Source organism: Haliotis rubra, unplaced genomic scaffold (assembly GCF_003918875.1).
Source record: "Haliotis rubra isolate DU_JTF1 unplaced genomic scaffold, ASM391887v1 Scf145, whole genome shotgun sequence".
In the NCBI taxonomy this organism is placed as follows: Eukaryota; Metazoa; Mollusca; class Gastropoda; order Lepetellida; family Haliotidae; genus Haliotis; species Haliotis rubra.
Window position 1 is genome coordinate 840,921 of NW_025765392.1, and position 22,529 is coordinate 863,449.

The following is a 22,529-nucleotide window of genomic DNA, read 5'->3' on the forward strand; positions in this document are numbered from 1 at the left end:
TATATAACCGATGCGGGTTTTCTCGTCATTGTAAACTTGTCGATGTGTGTTAATGTGTCATCATTAAAAGAGTACCCTTTTCGCGAATACCTGGTGTCATCACTGATTTTAAGTGACCCATTCATTAAATCTCCACAGATATTTTCCTTTTACAGTAAACAGTATTTGTTTCTGAGGATAGTCAAACCTGGGTATTCTTTTGAATGACGTTCTGAAGTAACAAACCAATCGGGATACTGGTCAAAAGCACTTGTGAAAGAAATGTCATCTTTTACAACTTATTTCTTTCAGGAAAACTAATAGTTGGAAAATTAAAGTTCCCACTGAGGCACTTATAGGTACTTACATACACACGCGCACATAATACACCATGAAGTAATGCCATGTCTACCATGTCCTACTCGTCCGACGATAAGCACCAAGCTGTGACAAATAGTTCCAGTTTGTCCCCACTTGTAAATGACTATGGATACAATTCAATACTTCAATGATCCCCCACGACCTTATTTTGACTGAGATGCCGCCATTAGAGAATAATATGATTAGTCTCGAGTTTCATTTTCTATCCTGTTTTCTTGCAATTCAAGTAACGCTTAAATAAAGCATGTTACTTAACATTTAATTGCCGTTTTTAAAAGTATGTAACTGTTGTATAGAACTGTTGCATTATAGGCTATTTATTACTGATCAAATAAAAAAATCAAGAAAGGTTAATTTCTGGCAAATTTAAGCCGACATTGCTCCAAATGGGGACCACTTAATAACCAGTGTCAACATGTCTCAAAAGTGTTAGCACGTCTTACAAGAACATCATAATTATATATATATATATATAAATCCGTTACGAAATATCAATTCTTGTTCCATGTAAATATTTCAGAAGTTATCTCAGTGCTTTCGAATTCATCCAACCGTTATTGGTAGAATAAATGTTCTATTTGTTAATATAATGATGAACATATAATACATTAGGTATCCTCCATAGTTTGTCATAACGCCTTTATACATGTTGGAATCTGTATATTAATACGTATTTGACCCTATTGCCTTTATACGTAATGAAGATTTGCTGAGCAGTAAGAAAGAACATATAATGAAAGTACGTAAACATTCTTTCTTTTCTGCTTCTAAAAGTATATATACTTTTATCAAATGTGTTTATACATTCAATGTTAATTATTTTTCAATGTCTTGTGCGTCAGTCTCCCGACAGCATGTACTTCATGTTAAGTGCACATGTTGGAAAACAGCCACTCAGGTTCGCCCTTCCTCAGAACGGAGCACTCGGTGTCCCAGTGTACCGACCAGGCCTGACTCAGCCAGCGGAACACAGACCCTGGTCGACGTTACATCAAAGCCTCGGGGTGGCGGGGGAGGGACGGCACGTTGATAGTAAGGAGCTGAGGGTTAGTGGTAGAAGGTGCTTTGTTGTTGTAGGAAGAATGGGAGTGTCGCTCTCTGCCTGGTATATCAACACTGGAAAGAAATATTTACTGCTGGTAAGTAAATATCGTTATTATAATCTTCATTCGAATAACGTGTTCTTAATGCGGTGATATGTATGGGTATTCTTGAACAATGCACACGTCGTGATGACCATATAGCTGCGATTCAAGTAAATGTAAAGTATTGTATGTGAACATGAATGTGACATCTGGACATATATCTTGTTAGAAGGTTGTGATAGTAATAAGGTGAGATTTGACGCAGCGTGGAAATGCATATGGTTAGTGAAATGAAAGCGACAAAACCATTTCAGTGATCTTCAGAAATAGCTGCTGAATCCATTGTATATATCATGAGTGTATACGTTTCACAGCCCCATTATAACTATCAGATGAGGCAATCTGACACAGACTGACCATGTAGGGTTAGAACACAATGCCCCCATGGGCAGACACGATGATATGTAGTATGCTGCTCACTGAGCGCCCCACATCCTGTAATTCCACTTCATGGGCCGAGGTTGATCCCTGTCCTGTGAATCTGTGTTTCGTTCGTTTCAATGTCTGCTACATAATGACAATTCAAATGCAATCCATTGCATGTGATGACAAACGGTATATATAAAGCACGTGTACATGTAAAATATTCACACAAGGTTCAGGTCTGGGCTTTTTCTTATGCGGTCCATCTCACGATTACAGGGGCAACACTTTCCTCCTCCCCCCTCTTCCTCCATCCTCTCCCCCTCTCTCTCTCTCTCACGCACACACACATACACACATACTCTCTCACACAGTTTCTATGTCACAGCGTGCCCATTAGAGTACTATATACATTAAAACCTAAAATCACAAACATTCGTTAAAACCTATGGACGGGAAAGCTCTCCCTGCGGCCCACCAACAGACGATGTTATGTACATTGTAGTTCTTCCGTTACCGTCATTACCACGGTGTGGTCAGTCAAGTTGAGAGAACCAGTTACAGGTGATGATCAAAGCCCAGTCAGAGGTCACTACGGTCACTTGATACTCCACAACGTGTCAGAAGGCACATAGCGATAATTAGACAAATATGACCGTCCGATGACCGACATGCTTCGCTGCGTTTCCACTAGTATAGGTACAGGGTGTAGATGGAACCTGTGTGAAACATGAAGTAGCCTCTATGACCCAAACTGTCTAGAGAAGATAAAAAGTATAATAATACATACTCATCTAACGATATACAACATATAACTAAATAATCATCTACATACAAATATGGGGCGTGTTGCAGAGCGTACTTGATCAGATATACTCTGTAGACAGTATTTGACAAATGAGATTATTGAATTGTCCATATACAAATTACGCATATGCTAAATGTTACATTGTGGTTTGTAAGAGTGACATGGATGCATGCAAAACACGATTACCCTATTAAGTGTGTCTCCCACGCTTTCCAAGCTGATGGGGTTGTTTAAAATATATCAATATGTCGATAGTTGTAAGAATCCCTTACAAAGAGTAAAGTGTGCGACCATGAATAACAATCAAACACCAGTGTTTTTAGGGCTAGATAGACCCAATGTTGTCGTCAACTCCAAATACATGCAAAGGAATGTCAACTGTTCACTTGAAATGTATGGTTTTATCGGGTTCCTTTACAAACCTGTACTCAAAACAGGCATTATAATCATTGACAAACCATAATAGAAGCTGAGCAAGTTTTGAAGCCGTGTGACAGGGGCAGTGCGGTAGTCCAGTGAATAAAGCGCTCGTGGTCACAAGTAATGATTGGGTAGGATTCCATCCATGGGTGCAATGTGTGGAGCACGTTTCTGGCGTCCCACGCACTGATATTACAGGAATATTGCGATAATCCAATTCCAACTCCAAATCTACCTCACTCACCCACTCGGACCTTGGTGCAGTAAGCTGTTTGTAACAATGTAAGAAAACAAGGAATAGCTTCTTGACATGACAGTAAGTGAGGTATGGGGACAATGTGTTAAGTCCATTCATTGGTGTCCCCGGCCGTGATATTGCTGGAATATTGCTAAACAGCGGCAAAACCCCCAACTCACTTACTCTCACTCACTCAGTAAGTGAGGAATAACTCCTATTTGAGCTGTTATTCAATTATAAATAAGCACGAACTTGGGTTCGAACACATGATTTTCCAGCACGCGTACGTGAGACTAATTGTCCCATGCATGTCCCTTGCACATAGGAGAACTTTCAAAAAAATATACTTGATGTAATGGTGAGTACGTGCCTGAGTGCGTTTGTGCGTGCGTGTGAATCGATATATGCGCCTATCCAAAAAACACCATTTCAGATTGTTGTTGTAGCCAAACGTCGAAATTACACAACTGCACTCACATAGAACCCTCTCAATTGCCTCAGCCTGTTGTCAAAGGACGTACATTTTCTCAGAACCTGTTCAAATTCATTCGGATCATGTCAGGGCAAGGCATGTTCTCGTAGATATAAACATTCCGGCACATAACAACGAGCATATATTCCCTTCGCTCCTTGTCAAGTTCCTTCAGATTTCTGTTTTTCACACTGGCATTTGCAGATTCATACAGGCGATGTGTTATCCTTGGTGCCAGTTTCGGCGCAACCTGTGTGTGACGCCCTTATCAAATGTTGCGTGTGTTGTACACTGATGGGCTTTAGGAATGCTGTTATATACTGGCTGCACCACGCAGACTGAGATCATGGGAGTAAAGTTAGCCTCAATGAGAATCAATTGGTGTTAGGAGCAATAGTATCATTGATAGCGGATCATCCCATGAGAAGCCATACATCAACGATAAGCTGGAGTTATAGCATGCTCAACTATAAACCCCTCCCACAGTGAAATCAATGCTAATGGTGGGTCCATATTGCGATATTGTCTGACGAAAAAGCATTTGTCTCTGGACAAGTGTTAAATACTAATGATGCTCGTGTTCGAGAAAACGTAAACGGATCCATATATGGGCTTACATATGACATATCTAAATTACTTGTAGTTTGAAAAGACGGTATAGCGTTGTGGTGACGTTGAGCATTCCATGATTATTTTCTTAGAGACGTGTATCCACGTGCATGTGTGTGTGTGTGTGTGCGTGCGCGCGCGACGCAGCAGTGGATACTCCTCCCAGATAAAGTGTACTGACACCGAGCAGAGTAATCCTTCATTTAACCCCTTCGTTCCAAGCAGAGAAACAAATCCCCTACGAACAGTCTTTTCATGAATTTCACGGGAGTTAAATCCAGTTTGGAATGTCTGAAATGGACAAATTTACATTAAAAACGTACATTAAAAAATGTACTAATATATGACTAATCCTGTTTATCATATATTTCTAACCTCGAGGCCCAACTTATCCAGTTCATCCTCAGTCACATTATTTAAAATATATACAATCCAAACATTTCTTTTAAGAAGTTTTCTTAGCTGTGATTTGTTCTGCCTATTACACTTGATCTCCTTCTATGTGAAAGTGTGAATCGGACAGATATATGTGTCCTTGTTTGAACATCTGTGTTACATCTGTGAACCACCTGTGTTACAGGTTTTCAAAAGGAATAGACTGAAAATACCCCCCGTTAGATCTGAGGAAGTAGGTCTAATTTGACACTAACTGGATGGCGTATACCAACCTGTGCACAGTCGGAGATCTCAGCCGTGTGGGTGACCCATTTCCTGTGAATCCGGAAGTGAAACGATTCTGGTATTTCCCCAAGAGGGAAAACATTTCCCGCATGTGTGTAATTACTCAACATGTGTTACCTCCCTAACACGGAATCTCTTTGTCCAAGGTGTTTATACGTAGGGTGGACGTAATTGACTTTCCCGGTCAAGTTCAAGCAACACTTGCTTCATTCAAGCTTGAATTAGCATCATCCGCTTTTGGTAAGTGGGGCACCTTGAATCATTACTGGATTACGTCAAGGCCGCTTTGGGTAAATGTGTGCTTGTGTGTGTGTATGAGCAAGTGTATGGTCAAACCTAGGTGAGTGTTGGCATGTTGAGGTGAAATAAAATGAATTTGGTATTTCACCAGTTCTTGGGATTAATATGATCATTTGTTAATGTGGGTGATTTGGGGATGGGAATGTACTGATTGTATACATGTATACATATGGGTATCCTTTAATGATAAGAAGAAGTAGAATATCTACAATATTATATCAGTTAAACTGGCCTTGCACGATCACTGTTTACTGTTTCTATGGGGTGAGTGAGTTTAGTTTTACGCCGCACTGAGCAATATTCCAGCTATATGGCGGCGGTCTGTAAATAATCGAGTCAGGACCAGACAATCCGGTGATCAACAACGATCTGCGCAATTAGGAACCAATTCTAGCCCGGACCTTCAGGGGTCTACAGTTTCTATGGAAAGATGTATGTATGTATGTATGTATGTATGTATGTATGTATGTATGTATGTATGTATGTATGTATGTATGTATGTATGTATGTATGTATGTATGTATGTATGTATGTATGTATGTATGTATGTATGTATGTATGTATGTATGTACACCTTATGTGACACTTCTTAATAAAGTATTCAATTCTTCTATTCTGTAACGCATCCGGTGATAAGTTTAATTAAAGCGGACTGTTGTAATAGCCTACAGTCTTTAAAGACGTTGTTTATAACACACGGCATATAAATTAAAAGCTTATTTCTGATACATGCATATGTTCAAAAGTATAAAGTCATGTATGTCAAGTATTCAAATTACGGAAAACATGTTTAAAAATCGCTTTATCGTGTTACACCACGCCACTCCACCACTCAAGATCATTGTCATCACTGTCATCACTGTCACCACCATCAATAGCAGTCTACCATATTCTCCCGTCGCTAGTGAGTTCGGCTTGTAGTTAAAGCAAGGAACCTGTTTCGATTCCCAAACTTGGTGCAATGTGTCAAGCCACTTTCTGGTTCCCTTCTCAGTGACAGTCTTGCAGACAAAAACCATATAATGAGTAAAACATTTACCCCTGTTCAATTCTTTTGCCTTTGGAACATCATACTGGTCCCCTCCTTTAGAACTGTTGGCGAAATTGAAGGATTGGAGGGTTCATTTACTGGATTAAATAATTTATTATTTACACAAGATTTTTGACGAGTCAACAGTATGTTAAATAAAGAGGTATAACATTTGTGTTAACATTTTTGTCACGTCTAGCTCTATGAAATATTATTATGATGTTTCACCATTACAAGGTAGAGCAAACATTTAGCTTATGTTACAAGATGTAAACCATGAACCGGGCTATGTTGTGTTTCATGTTTCAGATGCTGTGGACGGCAGGATGCGCGGTGCTGTTCTGGAGAACCTACTACTACTTCAAGTATGACCCAGGCTTCTATTACGTCCATCGAATGTTAGGGGTACGTTATGCTCTGTTACACCTCTATATAACAGCAACTCCTAAGTCCAGACACCTCACCTTAAGAACCTTACTTCAACGCCTAATGACAGTGTTCAGCTTCGTTATTTATGGCCTATAAATATCGCTTCTTGTATTATATACTGCCCGTTATTAGGTAACGATGGATTAAAGGTTTAAGAAAAACCTGTTTTTAATCACATGGTGCATCACTGCTTTTCAGTTTTCCATTCATATAACTTCCACTGCCATTGGAATGGAATGGAATAACTATCGTTGGCATTTTCTATTATGATCAGCGTCTGCATGATATCAATACATTATGTTCGTTCTGATATAATGTCGGGTGTCATGTAGAGAAGGAGCCAAGTGTTTGTGTTATCTGCCTCGGAACGATGTCGATGGGTTTCACGGAATGGGATGCTTGGCATTTGGGAATATGACACACACCACACCAAAGCGTGCACAGGATATTTATAAAAGGTTCCTCATAACCTTCCTCCGTGTAAACAAACTGAGTTATGTCTGTACATACCGCTGCACCCCTCTCTGTGAATCACCTGGAATGACTACAGTTGCCGGACGAAGATACGCGGCGTGTGTAACGCGTGTTGGTTACAGTCGGGAAGGTTATATATGATTTCTTTATGATTACAAAATGTAATACGATAAACACGTCTATATGTATGCAGACACCTGTTCGCTTGAACTGTGATAACACGTTGTATCGTTAAAGACTGTGCAAGGTTAAAGTCACTGTTAGTCGATTCGCTTGAACTGTGATAACACGTTGTATCGTTAAAGACTGTGCATGGGTAAAGTCATTGTGAGTCGATTCTTGTTTACCTTTATGCTAACGTTTTAATCCAATAAATCGACACATCGGGTATGTCGACTTGATGAGCGTACCTTTATGTCATATATTGTACTGTTTCGTTGCATTTCTAATACGTAAGAGGGGACTAACGGGATCGGGTGGTCAGGCTCGCTGACTTTGTTGACATATGCATGGATCGATGCTCATGCTGTTGATCATTGGATTGTCTGGTCAAGACTCGATTATTTACCGACAACCCATAACAACAAACCACCTATAAGTGGCCGGACTAGAGGTTACAGGAACAGTTTACCAAGGATGGTACTCCTGTTTCAGCCATGGCTCTGCATCTCGCGTGGCTCTGCCGCCGTCCTCAACCTCAACTGTGGCTTCGTTCTGCTGCCCATGTGTCGATCCCTTCTTACGTTACTGCGTCGACTCAACAGGAAGGTAAGCATGCCATTAAGTATGAGTCACGCTTCATGATACGATGGTTCATCCTCCTGCAAACTATATCGTCAATACCTTGTTGACACGGTAATGTTCGTAGGATAGGCAGGAAGCAAAACTCATAAGAAAGTTTTTGTAAATTTATTTAACATTACGTAATGATGTGTTGATGTCAAAACATATCCTCGCCTTTAACATTGATCGTGTTCTCTTGTTTGGGAATCTGCCACGTTAATGGCTTTATTTCTACCTGTGAAGATCCCTAATAGAATTGGTCGTAGACAGCCCATGCTTGTCATAAGAGGATACTAACGGGACCGGGTGGTCACATTTCATCGTGTCCCAACTGCGTAGATCGATACTCATCATGTTGATCACTGGATTATCTGGTCCAGACTCGATCATTTGCAGATAGCTACCATATACCTAGAATAGTTCTGGGTGCGGCGTTAAACAAAAAACTATTATTTTATTTCAGATATCTGTGGAAACCATGCGCCTGGTCCTAGACACATGCAAGGGTTTTCATATAACATGCGCCTTCTTCATATGTATAAATGCAGGTAAAGTAATGCATTACAGAAACGAAGAAGTGCATACTTAATTGTATCTCTACAACGTATTGCAAATCATGTAAACATATATGAATAAACACGTTAATTTCGTAATTAAAACCTGAGTGGGGACTATATATGAGCAGTACATTGTACTATTGTATAGATCCTGTTAATCCGAATATCACCAGGTTTAACTGATTTGTGGATTAACGATTCCTGAGCACGTAGCATCGGCCCATGACTGTGTAACTGTCTGGGGGATAAGGTTCGTAAGCCACTGGTTTAGGACTATCGAGATTTCACTCTCTGTTTCAGTTATTCATTTTGTCGCTCACATGTTCAACGCCAGGAACTTCTCTCAGTTCTACAACACGGCCATTCCAGGTGTCAACGGTGCACATTTCTCAAACCAGGTAATATCTCGAATATCTTGAACATCTCGACACAGAACGACTACACAGTTGGTCTGTCTTTTGTCTTTTGACAGGGACATCATGATTCGAATCCATTCTGTTAATGATCCTCCGTTTGTCAATAGGTAATGTCGTTAACATGGGATCGTGTACTTAGACACGACAATCACGGGTATTTGGGAGTCAGTAGCCTTGGGTCGCATCAGAAAAACTCGAACCTGAACCGCCCAAACATGATATAGGAAGAACAGCCTTTTGCGAATTTCGGTTGAATGATTCGGCTCCGTTTTTTTCACACCAACGACAGTGGGATTTCAGTTTGACCGCTAGAAACCCCCGACAGAACACTGACATTCCTCCTCACTGCGCGACAGGGTGTGTAACATATCCTCTACGATATCACTGCGCGACAGGGTGTGAAAATACCCGTGAAGGTCCGGGTTAGAATATTGATCTTCAGTAACCCATGCTTGCCGTAAGAGGCGACTAACGGGATCGGGTGGTCAGGCTCGCTGACTTGGTTGACACATTTCATCGATTCCCAATTGCGCAGATTGATGCTCATGATGTTGATCACTGGATTGTGTGGTCCAGACTCGATAATTTACAGACCGCCGCCATATAGCTGGAATATTGCTGAGTGCGGCTTAAAACTAAACTACTCACTCACTCAGGGTGTGTAATATATCCTCCTCGATATCACTGCGCGACATTTATCGTCTACAATTTTGCGAGATTAACTGGACGAGATATAGAAATCAGATATATAGATCTAGATGGTTCGTTCATTCCAACCGAGACTACAGAGCCTCGACGCTCATTGGCTGATCAGAAGGTTCAGCTGAAGCTACCGTCTCAGAAGACGTCATACTGGGGGATGTCATATCAAAGAAAACCACATTCTAATTAGACTGAAGGGTGAACTTAACGGTAAACGTCAACAGTCATGTTTCTTCTGTCATTTGCTCCTCTCTTTTAGAGATATTGAACACAAAACATCGATACCCAGCATGGGTTAATGGTTGAAACCCATTCTTGATAGACCCCGCCGTGATATCTCACATGTTGATTGCAAAATACGTTGCCACCATTTGTATATGGTTCAGTTATTACTTGTGACCTTGTCTTAATTCACTAATGTAACTAGACCTGGGTTTTTTAATCCAAAAATATATATCTTGAAATGGGTGATATGATATATTTGTGTGTTTGCAGGATCCTCTTCTTGTTGCCATAACAACAGGTAATTTATGAATTGTTTCCTTCTGTATCTTTTCTTAATTCTTAATCTTTACACTATGTACTTGAAATTGTAAATTAAACAGATCAATACTTTGCGTTTTAATTGTAGAATACATAATAACGGAATCTTGCTCATAGTATCGTCTAATGGTCTGTCTGGTCCAGGTTTGATTAGTTACTCCTTCAACTGGCTGGAATATTGTTGAGTAGAACAGTGAGTGAGCGAGTTTAGCTTTACGCCACACTCAGTAATATTCCAGCCATAAGGCGGCGGTCTGTAAATAATCGAGTCTGGACCACACAATCCAGTGATTGTTGAGTAGAACAGACCGACAAAATCTCATCACTTTAACTAAAAACGGGATCTCACTGTTGCAGTTCCAGGAATCACGGGGATGTTGATGATGATGATTCTGATAATGATTGTAACATCAAGTTTCCGTTACATGAGGTGAGAACCGTAAAGGTAGTGATGTCTGTGGATGATGTTCGAGCGAGTGAGTGAGTGAGTTTAGTTTTACACCGTACTCAGCGATATTCCAGCTATATGGTGACGGTCTGTAAATAATCGAGTCAGGACCAGACAATCCAGTGATCAACAGCATGAGCATCGATCTACGCAATTGGGATACGATGACACGTGCCAACCGAGTCAGCGAGCCTGACCACCCGATCCCGTTAGTCGCATCTTCCGACAAACATGGGTTACTGAAGATCAATTCTAACCCGGATCTTCACGGGTTGATATTCGAGTGAGGACGTGGACACTGTTTTGATCAGCGGATGGTTGATTGCGGTTGAAAACCTATTTACGTCTAAAAATGTAGACAGATGAAATTGTTGGATCTGGTCACATATACTGAGAAAAACAAATAAAAACACATGAAAATTCAAGCGTTCCTTTAATTTTCCAGTTTTCATCACCAGCTCTGAATAGTTCTGTAGGAGGAAATCCGAGGGTAAATAAAGGAACACTGCCATGAAGTGGTGTTCCCTTATTTGTTTCGCTCAGTATGTATTGCACAGTGAGGCAATCGGCAAACTACAGGCTCACAAAACTTAACTGTTAACCGGAATAAGGCGTGATCGTCTCGCTCACAATGCTTGATAGTGTATATATACGATTTATCAACCGGGAACGGAGATAATGTTATTGTTATGCTTTAATATTCAACCAGTGGGCCTACCACGTGCCCTGGACGTACAGTGGGCCTACCACGTGCCCTGGACGTACAGTGGGCCTACCACGTGCCCTGGACTTCACGAGCATTCCTAACTGATTCTTCACGTTTACCATTTAGTTTGAATATATGCGTGTGTTTGGTTGTAACAAAGTAAATGCCCAACTTTCCTGTTTATTATATAGTTTGTCGCATGTTTGTTCCAGGGACACCAACTACGACCTGTTCTGGTACACTCACAGACTTATCGTTATATTCTACATCCTCCTGCTCATACACGCCTTAAGGTGAGTGACGTATTAGGGGCTTGGGTGAGTGAGTGGGTGTGGTTTAACGCCGGTTTGAGCAGTTCTTTGTCACCTTGATGTGGGGAAAGTAATGACAGTCTTACATGTCTTACATTTCGGTGAAGCTGACGGTACGGCGGATCCGGGTTAGAATTGGTCTTCAGCAATCCATGCTCGTAAGGGGCGACACGGTGGGCCGGGTGGTCAAGCTAGCTATTCTCGAAACGTTCATAGCCCTACGAACTTCTTTAACCCATTCTTACACATTGGCTACGATCAAAATTAAGAATTCTTAGAGCTACGAACGTTTGGAGAATAAGGGCCCAGACTCGCACACCTGGTTGACACATGTCATCGTATACAAATTGTGTACATCCATGCTCATGATATTGATCACGGGATTGTCAAGGCTCGATTATTTACAGAACGCCGTCATACAACTGGAATATTTCTGGGTTGTATTTTACTACGACCTTTTTAATGATGTAATTGATTTCTTTAATGCAGTGACATTGGATCAAAGGCAGTTATATTATTTTCAATGATGTGATTATGCATGGTTATACTTGTTGTTATAATTTCATAGTAACTTATTTGTTTTCACTATTTGTTATTTGCCGTATTCTACTTGATACAAAGCATGGTTATTGTATTATTATGATTTATCTCTGTTATAGGGGCGGTGGGGTAGCCTTGTGGTTAAAGCGTTCGCTCGACACGCTGAACACCCGGGTTCGATTCCCTACATGGGTACAATGTGTGAAGCCCATTTCTGATGTCCCCCGCCGTGATATTGCTGGGATATATAGCAAAAAGCGGCGTAAAACTAAACTCACTCACTCATCTCTTTTATAACTCTGTTATCAGGGGACCGATACGGAAGCAGGTCAACATTCCCGCTCACACACCCGGATGTAACGATACTTTGAAAATGCCAATGGCTGAACCGGAACCGGAACCAGAATATTCATTCCACTCCTACCGGTGTCAGGAGGAACCAAAGTTTGACAGTATTGGTTGCCAGGTGCGTCATCAAGTTAGGTACAGTTTTGTTATTATTGTATCTCATCTAAGCCTCCAAGATCAACCTTGCGGAACATTGATTCCGGCTCACACCTACAAATCATTTGATCATTTTGTGTGATATGGTCTACAATGACCCCTTCGTTTGTCAGACAGGAGATAACAGTTATATCAGTCGTAACCAGCACAGAGGTGCAGTCCATAGGCGGATCCAGAGGGGGGGGGGGGTGCAGGGGTGCGCAAACACACAAACACACACACACACACACACACACACCGTGCTGAAAGTTTGTTAAATGACCACTGAAACTCGGGTGAAAATGAAGTGTGCATCCTTCCTTTTCTCAATAGTGTGCACCCCCCCCTTTCTCAAAAAGCTGTATCCACCCCTGCAGTCAGTTGACAGTCAAATATTGCAATGAAACCCTCTTAATCAGGACGCACCATAGTGATAATGTCCGGGAAAACAAATACTGGATTAGAGAGTCACGGCGATATTGTTATTCCGTTTGAATAGATTTTGTCGTTAACAATATTAATCCGAATTCGGGGCATTTGAATGAACGGGGCTCCGTTTAAAAAGGTTTCATTGTACTAATATCGCATATGGAATCTGTCCATGTATTCCAGTCCTGGCTGTGGATAGGCATACCGCTTCTACTCTACGTCATAGATGGTGCTTTCCGTATGAAACAAAGGGAGACGACTGTAATTGTCACGGACATAATCGAACATGATTGTGACGTCATTGAAATACATATGCAAACGGATATGCGCAAACCGTCACCAGGACAGGTAATTATACACACTATATGCAATTACTATAGCAAGTATTTTTCGTGGGTACTAACTCAGGCAACAATATGCCAATACGTTACACGTCATTCGTGATTCGTAAATTTAACTATTTCGTTATTCATATTTCGAGTTTGAATAAGTGAATAGCTAATTTTAGTAACCATCAGATTTACTCACTGTAAAATAATCACTTCTTTTGCGGTTGTATGTTTAAACAATCACTCAACAGTGATATTTGCTTAGAGAATATACTTACCTGCGAAAGAAAGTCCACATCTGTGATGTTTTACTAACACATACACAATGTTTCTTGTAAGCCAAAATCAAAGTAAATTACATGAATTACACAATAATTACGTTCTCTTTTGGAAAATGATCCCAAAGCAGCAGGTGTATACTTTCTTTTGTACGTCAGTCTAGGTTTATTTGGTTGTAACTGAGTTGCTTATAACCGAAGTGATGTTAAATGGTGTTGAGTACTGATGATCTTTCCGTGCCAAAAAGTTGTAATTTAAGTTAAATCAAATATCTATCCCTTTACATTCAGTATATATAACAATAAACATCCCAGCCATGGTTTCGTTGCAGTATGTGTTGATTCAATGTCCGAGACTGTCCGTCTTTGAATGGCATCCATACTCCATCACAAAGGTATTGTAGCTTCACGTTATCACATTAGTACTGTTGTAATACCCGTAAAGAACCATACAACTACAGACAGATAGATAGACATAATATTTTTTTGCATTGAAAATGTTTCTATCGAAATATAGCATTGTTGAAATACATTTAAATAATAGTCAGTCAACTGTACATCTTTACCAACATGTCCATCTTGCAGTGTCCAACGAGAGATCGTCCAGAAATATCCATACATATCCGAGCACATGGTGACTGGTCAGGTGAATTGGTAACTATTAATCAATATCTTGTCATTACATTATAGAATCCCCCGTGTTAAGAAACACTGTGACAATCGGCCTCTCCATCGGGACAATGTGGGTGACAAGGGCTAAGAGCAGGCTGTTTTCGTTGGTCGAATCCCATATTTTCCTGATCTTTTGTCTGTCACGCCTTACCTTAAAGTTACCTATGTGAGTAACACTAAAGACGATAACGGGTACATCCTCGGGAAGCCGGGCGGTGGGGTAGCCTAGTGGTTAAAGCTTTCGCTCGTCACGCCGAAGACCCGGGTTCGAATCCTCACATGGGTACAATGTGTGAAGCCCATTTCTGGTGTCCCCCGCCGTGATGTTGCTGGAATATTGCTAAAAGCGGCGTAAAACCAAACTCATTCAGTCAGTCCTCGGGAAGCCCAGCCCAGCCTAATCTGTGTCACAGTCCCTGAACTGCATTGTTTTACCTTCTGTCCAGCCCTTTCTGCAATGCTAAAAAATCTACATGAAGCAAGTCTAGATTTCCTCAGGTTACGGTTCTGAATCTCCCATTGCCCCGGGGCTCCTTTTCAGTTTAAAAATTAATGTTTCTATCCAAATTTAATATATTCAGAGTCTAAGCGTTAGTCTAAGTCCAACTCAGCCCAGTGCAACCCAGCTAAACTCAGTCACTGTCAGCTCACACCCAGCTCATCCTCTCCGTTACTACAATAATGACGAAAGCGTTTTAAACCCAACTCCTTCACAATCTGCATAATCATCCTTTATTACAAACTATATGGTTCACTCACTCACTCTCTGATTATGTGCTTCCCATTCATCATTAACAACCAGCCTTTAAGTAAGCTATGAATGTTTAGGGGAAGGATTCAGTTCATGTGGTTAACCCCCTATGTAGAGCTGAAGGCGGTGACGCATCATCCTCAGTCACGTGGTAGTCGTCTTGCCGCCTCACCTGTTTTGTGACAGTCTCAATTAGGGAATTAAGGTATGATGAGACGTTTGGCTGTGGCTCTCGGCACAGACTTATGTACAGGATTAGGAAAAAAGGACCGAGATATATGATCACAGAAATGGCAGATTGTATGTATTAAACCATATAACTACAATTTTCAAAATTTGAAATTTCGTATATATTTGCTTTTTGTGTTCTGTGATGTCTGCATTTTAGCATGGAATTTGTAGTGTTTATTGTTATTGTTTGTTTATATGTTGGCTTTCCACAATTATTAGAGTGAAAACACTACTGTCGTCGTCTTTTGACTGATTTCACAGTTCTTAATTCATTGAAGAGTCTTCCGTGTAAACCAGAAACCTATTGCCAGGGGTTCGAATCCCTGACCATCCCGATTAGGTTTGTAGGTTTTTTAGCACCAAACCCCAGCACATGGATGTAACCGAAATAGTAAGCGTCTAATTTATAAAGCCTCTGTCACCTCCGACATTCCTTCTACATTTACCCGTGAAGATCCGGGTTAAAATATTGATCTTCAGTAACCCATGCTTGTCGGAAGAGGCGACTAACGGGATCGGGTGGTCAGGCTCGCTGGCTTGGTTGACACATGTCATCGGTTCCCAATTGTGCAGATCGATGCTCATGCTGTTGATCACTAGATTGTCTGGTCCAGACTCGATTATTTACAGACCGCCGCCATATAGCTGGAATATTGCTGAGTGCGGCGTAAAACTAAACTCACTCACTCCTGCAACATTAAGCCAACACGTCGTAGTGTGACGGAAATACTGTTCGTTACCCCGCCCCCAAAGCAAATAGGTTATTCTTCGAAACCGACCACGATATGACTGAAACACAGCCGATGTGACTTTAAATTTTAACTCACTCACTCTCTTCTGGCTCATCGCAATCCGCCTGGCAAAAACAGATTTCCTTATCTTGTATTTTAACATTTCTGGTTCTCGAAGATCACAACAACTGTATATTTCAGAGAGATTCAGGACACATGTTCAGGATCTGCTTCACGAAGAGCGCGACGAATCTGTTGAGTCATTTGATGAAACATCTCGGTAAGACAATATCCTGCATTGATTACCCCAAGTGTTTTGTATTTTGTGTATATTATTCTGTCATCGATCTTATTAGATCGAAAAATAAATTCGGTAAAAGCATATAATTGAAACAGATATTTCCAACGAACAAGCAGGTCATACTTAGTACGTTACTGTGTAGAGGGTGGTAGAATTGTCTTGCCACCTCTTTCAATGTAATACACGAATTCTAACATGTTTAAATCTCGTACAAGGCCAGGTCGAGATGGCAGTGTCTAAATGACGATATCAGTGATATCGGTTTCACGCAGGTGATGGATTTAATGTTAAACACTGTTCAGGGTCAATGGCATGTAATTTCAGTCTTGCCGATGATACATACAAAGCAACTTGAACTAATACTCACAATATTTTAGCTTTTTACCATCAATTATGGGCCACAGTTCCACAGTGAAGCCGTACCGTGTAATACAGATACAAGATGCACAATCTCCAGGACAGATAGAAGGCTAGAGTATATACTCTCGGCCGTATTTGTTTGTTATTTAACGCCGGACGCAACAATATTCCAGTATGAGAATGGTAAATATTCGAATTTGGACCAGACATTCTGGTGACTGATATGAGCATCAATCAACGTAATTGAGATACGATGTCATGCAAAATTGAAGTCACCTGGTCCTGTTCAGACGGTGAAGATGGGTTGCTGAAGACCAATTCAAACGGGGTGGCCATTGACAGTGAGGCTGCTGATAGTACATCGTGTATTTATCCTTATCTTCATCCACAAGGATAATGATGCTCACGCATTCTTTTGTAGGTTAAAGCTGGTAGTTGATGGGCCGTTTGGAGGGCCTCTCGATACAGTCCTTCAGAGTCGGGTTGCCGTGTGTATAGCTGGTGGAATAGGAGTAACACCGTTCATAGCCGTGTTGAACCATGTCAGGTAAACAGCTGACACCATACAGATATCATGGTATGTGCCACCATTGAAAGCACTGAATATATAATATGCGATCAATCGAAGTATTGAGATGACCTGTTTCGGATCAGTCGGTGAATGTCGTAACCCCTTGACACACAAATTCCTGTGTGTATTACTTATCCTAGAATCGCCCTTACCTTGGTGTGATGGCGTCACATCCCAACTCTGGGTATCACTTGTTGCAAAAGCCCACGACCATTGTCTTATTAGAATTCAGCTGACGTGGCGAGATATATTTGTAGTAGTATTCAAAGTCACTTAAACCATCTTGACTTCATAAAAGTGTGTGAGTTGGATTTAACGCCGCTTTCAGCTGTTAGACGGAATAGCTAATGAAGAATTGGTAGAGGTGCCTACAGTGAGGCAGGTCTGAGACTATTAAAACTCTTAGAGCTCGGGTATGCTGCTGTCAGATTTAGAACCATAATCATTCCAAACTGGGATTCGAACCCACAATGTTAGTTGTGTGGCGTAATTACTTATTGCAGTAATAGATAAATGTCAGATATGGTACGCAGATGATTATTTTAACATTTACACCGCTGCTAGAAATGGTTTACACTCGATCTGTTATAATGTTATCGATGTTTTGTAATCATTGCCAATCCTCTACATATGTTCCAGGTCAAGCAAACACAAGTTAAAACCAAAACGCCTCTACCTACTATGGGTGTGTCGTTCATTACTGGAGCTCACCTGGTTCTTAGCTACCATCATATCCACCCATCAACATGTAAGTCTGTGATCTTCATATGTGTTTAACAGTGTCGTGTATATGCTTGGTATGTGCTCATCATGTCCTTTGCATAATATGACCATGTGGGCTGATCATAAAGCAATATAACCTGGCAAATACGGATGACCCAAACTTAGGTATGTGTCGGGAAAGTCCTAGTAGATGATAGGGCTGCGCAATATAACCGGTGTACCTGTATTTACCGGTTCACACATGAACACGATACGTATTGCGATATGCTGATCGAAAACCGATATTTTGACATGCATTCGGAAAACTTCGTAATACCAGGAAATCTTCGGATATTTCCGTTTTTTAAATCGTTCCTTTCCTTGTTTCATTTGTGCCAAACATTATTTACATTTGTATTTTGTCATCATTAAAGGTTTTTATCACAGCCTAGTCAAGCATAGTGATTTTGTTCTGTTTTGCTTTATAAATCAAGCATCAACTCGATAATAAGTTGTTTTTGTTTTAAAAGTCTTCTTGCAATATATTGCAATACATATCGCAATATATGCTTTCGCATCGCAATATATCGCAATATGAAAATTCTATGCAATACCCACCCCTACTAGATGACATAGTTTCTGCACCTGTAGATCAAAGTGGTACCTCAGGTGATTTATAACATGGGATAATCTCTATTGCATGCATTAATGATTATGTTAATGGATTTGTTTTTTGTCTGTTTGAAAGTTATGGGATCAAAATATGCCTGATTTCCTGGACATCCGGTTCCACTGTACGGGTCTGCAAGATTCACACATACAGGTCAGTTCAAGGAAAGCGTGGAGAAGAGAGATGAAGAATAACTTTGTTCGTAATATTCAGATTGTGTGTAGAATCATTGTGTCTATCGGTAGTTGGTGGTAACTGAACCATTCGTTATATTTACTGGTAGCTTGTTATTTCGTACTGTATGTGTACCGTCTAAGTCAAGGCAGTATGTGTCGGTCTTAAGTTGAAGTGGAGAAAACAATATCGTACTTATGTCATGTCAACGGGTTTGTTTTGGAATTCAGATTAATTGATGATTCTTGATTCTAATTAATTAACATGATGAATAACATAACCTTCATATAACGAATGATGTTTATATGAAAGTGTTATATTATAGGCAATTCCCACTGAGCAGAGAGACTTTGTTACCTCCCGTCTACAACGTGGACGGCCTGTTTGGCCCCAACACTTCAGTGAGTTTTGTGCTGCACACAAACGGTAATAATTATATATATTTGGCTTTTCGAATTTCAGTGTGTCATTGAATATTTGATTCACACACTGTCTGCCAGCACAGACGGCGGAAATCAACTTTAATTGTAAAAATACATACCTTTCCAGCGAAAACTCAAATTTACGAAAATATTTACACATAATATCTAACATTATTCAGCATTTTAAAATATAAATGTTTTGAAATGTGCTCACATTTATAGCCGATTTTGGTAAATTTGTGTAAGCATTCATAATCTGTCCTGAGGCCCAGAGTTTTTCCAAAGTTCGAATACCAATCAATACCTTATTGAGCGAATAAGATATTGGCGGACATTCAAACTCGCTTCACAATGGTAATATGAGAAGACCGATGCCGGATAATGTTCAATATGAACCAGTTGTTGTAACATCTTCCAGGAATGTTTTAGCATATCGGATGGACTTGTCCATTGCAGGGCGACTGTCGATGTGTTTGTTTGTGGACCCAAGGCGATGATTGAAGACGTCCAGAAGCTGTGTCTCCGAGGCAACGTAGAAAAGACTAACTTCATATTTCACAGGGAATCCTTCTGAAACAAAAGCAACGAATTTCCTGAAGCTAGTGTGGTAGAGACCTGTAAAATAGATGACGGCAGAAGTCAAAATCGATTGATAAATGTGCATGTTTAAGAACTCCGCGAACAGATGTGATATTTAGATTTTTGAAAGGAGACAGGAGGTCTAGTTCATAAACACGAGTGAAAAAATCATCACAGGCTCACATATTTACGTTTCCGTTCTCCTCACGAAACGATAATGGTAAATGAGAGTTAGAACTTCGAGGTTTAGAAGTACCATGGTCAGGTGTGAAATTGTTTTTAATGACCAAAGTTCGGAATAATGAGGCCATGGATTACTAAGGTCCTATGTTGTGAAGATACTGGATTAGCAAGGTTCAGAGTTGTTTGGTTAATAGGTACGAATATAGCACAATCTCCGAAACATCAGATCCATACTTTCACAGATCAGAGCACTTCCACGGGAGTTCAAATAAACATTCTGTTCGGAATATCAGCGTGGATGCTTCTGAATTCTCGGTTCCAAAAGTGACATCTGGTTGGCTCACATAGTCGTCATTCAGATTGCGTGTTCAAAGTCTGCCCAGAATTAGCTGACGCCATCTATTAAGGGCTCCTTCTTTCACCTAACGTAATCGTATAAGGAGATGTCCAGAGATCCCCGCTCATAAAGAAATCATGAAGGACGGACAGATCCGATTTTAGTGACATTGGAAATATCACATCGTGTTTCATTCATTCGTGACAAAATTCTGTTATACAGAATTCTATGTTATGCAGAATTCTACGCAGACAATGTACTTTATTAAGGTACTGCATTACGTTTATAATATGTTTTGTAATTGTACGTTCTCTAACTTAGATTGCCAATAAAAAGAAGAAGTTTCACGTTTGTTTGTTCTTTCAAGACACCACATCCGCACATGGGCACTAATGTGTGGTATGAGCAGTCTCCTGCCAGAGGTCTTCCTTGGTGTATGTCTCTTATTACTCTCACATTAAACACATCTATTAAATGAAAGTCGTTTTAATTTTGAAAATCTACTCTCTGGGATAGCGATATTGCGGAATTGTCTATTATTCAAGATATTATTTATTATTATAGGATATTTATATAGCGCACATACCCAGGCCACTATAGTACATGGTGAAGACTCTGAGTTCGATTATATGTATATAAAACATGCTTGACAAGGACTGAACGGGATTGGTTTAACGCTGTTCCAAACAGTTACTGTCTTCCAGTTTTGCCATCAATAAACTGACAGTGACTGGGTTTGTACATGCTTCCGTGTATTTTTCCTGGTTTGAATCGCAGTGATTTCTGTATTTCACGGATCAGTGGCTGTGTACCATGAGGTCGTTCCCAAAATGAGTGAGCGAGTATGGTTTTGCGCCGCTTTTAGCAATATTCCAGCAATATCACGGCGGGGGACATCGGAAATGGGCTTCACATATTGTATCCATGTGGGGAATCGAACCCGGGTCTTCAGAGTGACCAGCAGACGCTTTAACCACTAGGCTACCCCATCGCTCTTCGTTTTAAAACAATTGATTTACACTTGCATGGGGTTGTAGCGGGTGCCACCGTTGTGGAAGCATACACCTTTTTGAAACCACTGTCATCATTATCATCATAATAGTGATTCATAAAAACATTAATTTTTTTTATAGGCAGAATCGTACGAAGGACGCTTCTTTTGTCGGAGATTTCTTATGATTATAAGAAGCGGTTTTTTCACATCTATAAAGATAACACACAATATGCCATACAGATTTTCACAATTTATTATGATACTCTTTGTATCCACACATGTATATAATTGTTTACAAATTTCCATGGAAACGGTCGGTTTCCGCCTAAATGAACACAATGATGTTACATATAGCCACTGGAGTGCTGTCTGTTCGAATAATGTCAATGTCTTGAAATAATCCTCATAGAGCAGCCATGCAAACTCGCCGTGTGGGCTACATGATTCATCTTTATTAACAGTGAGCACAGTCAACTCTTGTCATGTTGCCCCTGTTGTCTCAGGCTACGAATGTGTAGACGTGACAGCACCTTGAGGTTTAAGCAGTTCAAAACACTGTTTCAGCTTCATCATTTGTAGTTTAATATTTTCTGAAACAAATTAGTATTTTGTGGTTTCTAATACTGAAAATATATATACTAACATGCAAGCAATATACATTTAAAATTAGCAAAATAATTGGTAAAGTATCATGTTCCTGTGGGTTAGATATAGAACGTGAAGGCCAGAAATGAGCCAGTCTCGATTATGCGACGATACCGATTCTGCCAAATTAGCGATAACATTCATTCGTTCGTTCGTTCGTTCGTTCGTTCGTTCGTTCGTTCGTTCGTTCGTTTGTTCGTTCGTTCGTTCGTTCATTCATTCATTCATTCATTCATTCATTCATTCATTCATTCATTGAAATCTGAAAATTAGTGATGACACTCTATCGTTAGCACCGGTCACTCACATAATCTGTTACCCGTGAAGATGAGGGTTAGAACTGTTCTTCGGC

General features: G+C 40.4%; 1 protein-coding gene across 1 annotated transcript; it reads left to right on the top strand.

The window, feature by feature from the left end:
* The first annotated feature begins 1,367 nt into the window (after positions 1 to 1,367).
* Positions 1,368 to 20,883, top strand: LOC124269457 (NADPH oxidase 4-like). The gene is made up of 18 exons (XM_046704459.1): positions 1,368 to 1,499; positions 6,736 to 6,831; positions 7,984 to 8,097; positions 8,576 to 8,660; positions 8,970 to 9,067; positions 10,283 to 10,310; positions 10,688 to 10,760; positions 11,697 to 11,777; positions 12,645 to 12,801; positions 13,431 to 13,595; positions 14,187 to 14,249; positions 14,440 to 14,500; positions 16,441 to 16,519; positions 17,322 to 17,447; positions 18,111 to 18,219; positions 18,922 to 18,996; positions 19,343 to 19,443; positions 19,896 to 20,883. The coding sequence occupies exons 1-18, from the start codon at positions 1,443 to 1,445 to the stop codon at positions 20,011 to 20,013; spliced, it is 1,686 nt and encodes a 561-aa protein (XP_046560415.1). The 5' UTR covers positions 1,368 to 1,442; the 3' UTR covers positions 20,014 to 20,883.
* Positions 20,884 to 22,529: the final 1,646 nt, after the last annotated feature.

Excerpts from the sequence above, each read along its gene's own strand:
- LOC124269457 (XM_046704459.1), top strand. The coding sequence starts at position 1,443 with ATGGGAGTGTCGCTCTCTGCCTGGTATATCAACACTGGAAAGAAATAT. Across the intron at positions 1,500-6,735 it reads GAAAGAAATATTTACTGCTG|ATGCTGTGGACGGCAGGATG; the intron begins GTAAGTAAATAT and ends TTCATGTTTCAG. Across the intron at positions 12,802-13,430 it reads TTGACAGTATTGGTTGCCAG|TCCTGGCTGTGGATAGGCAT; the intron begins GTGCGTCATCAA and ends CATGTATTCCAG.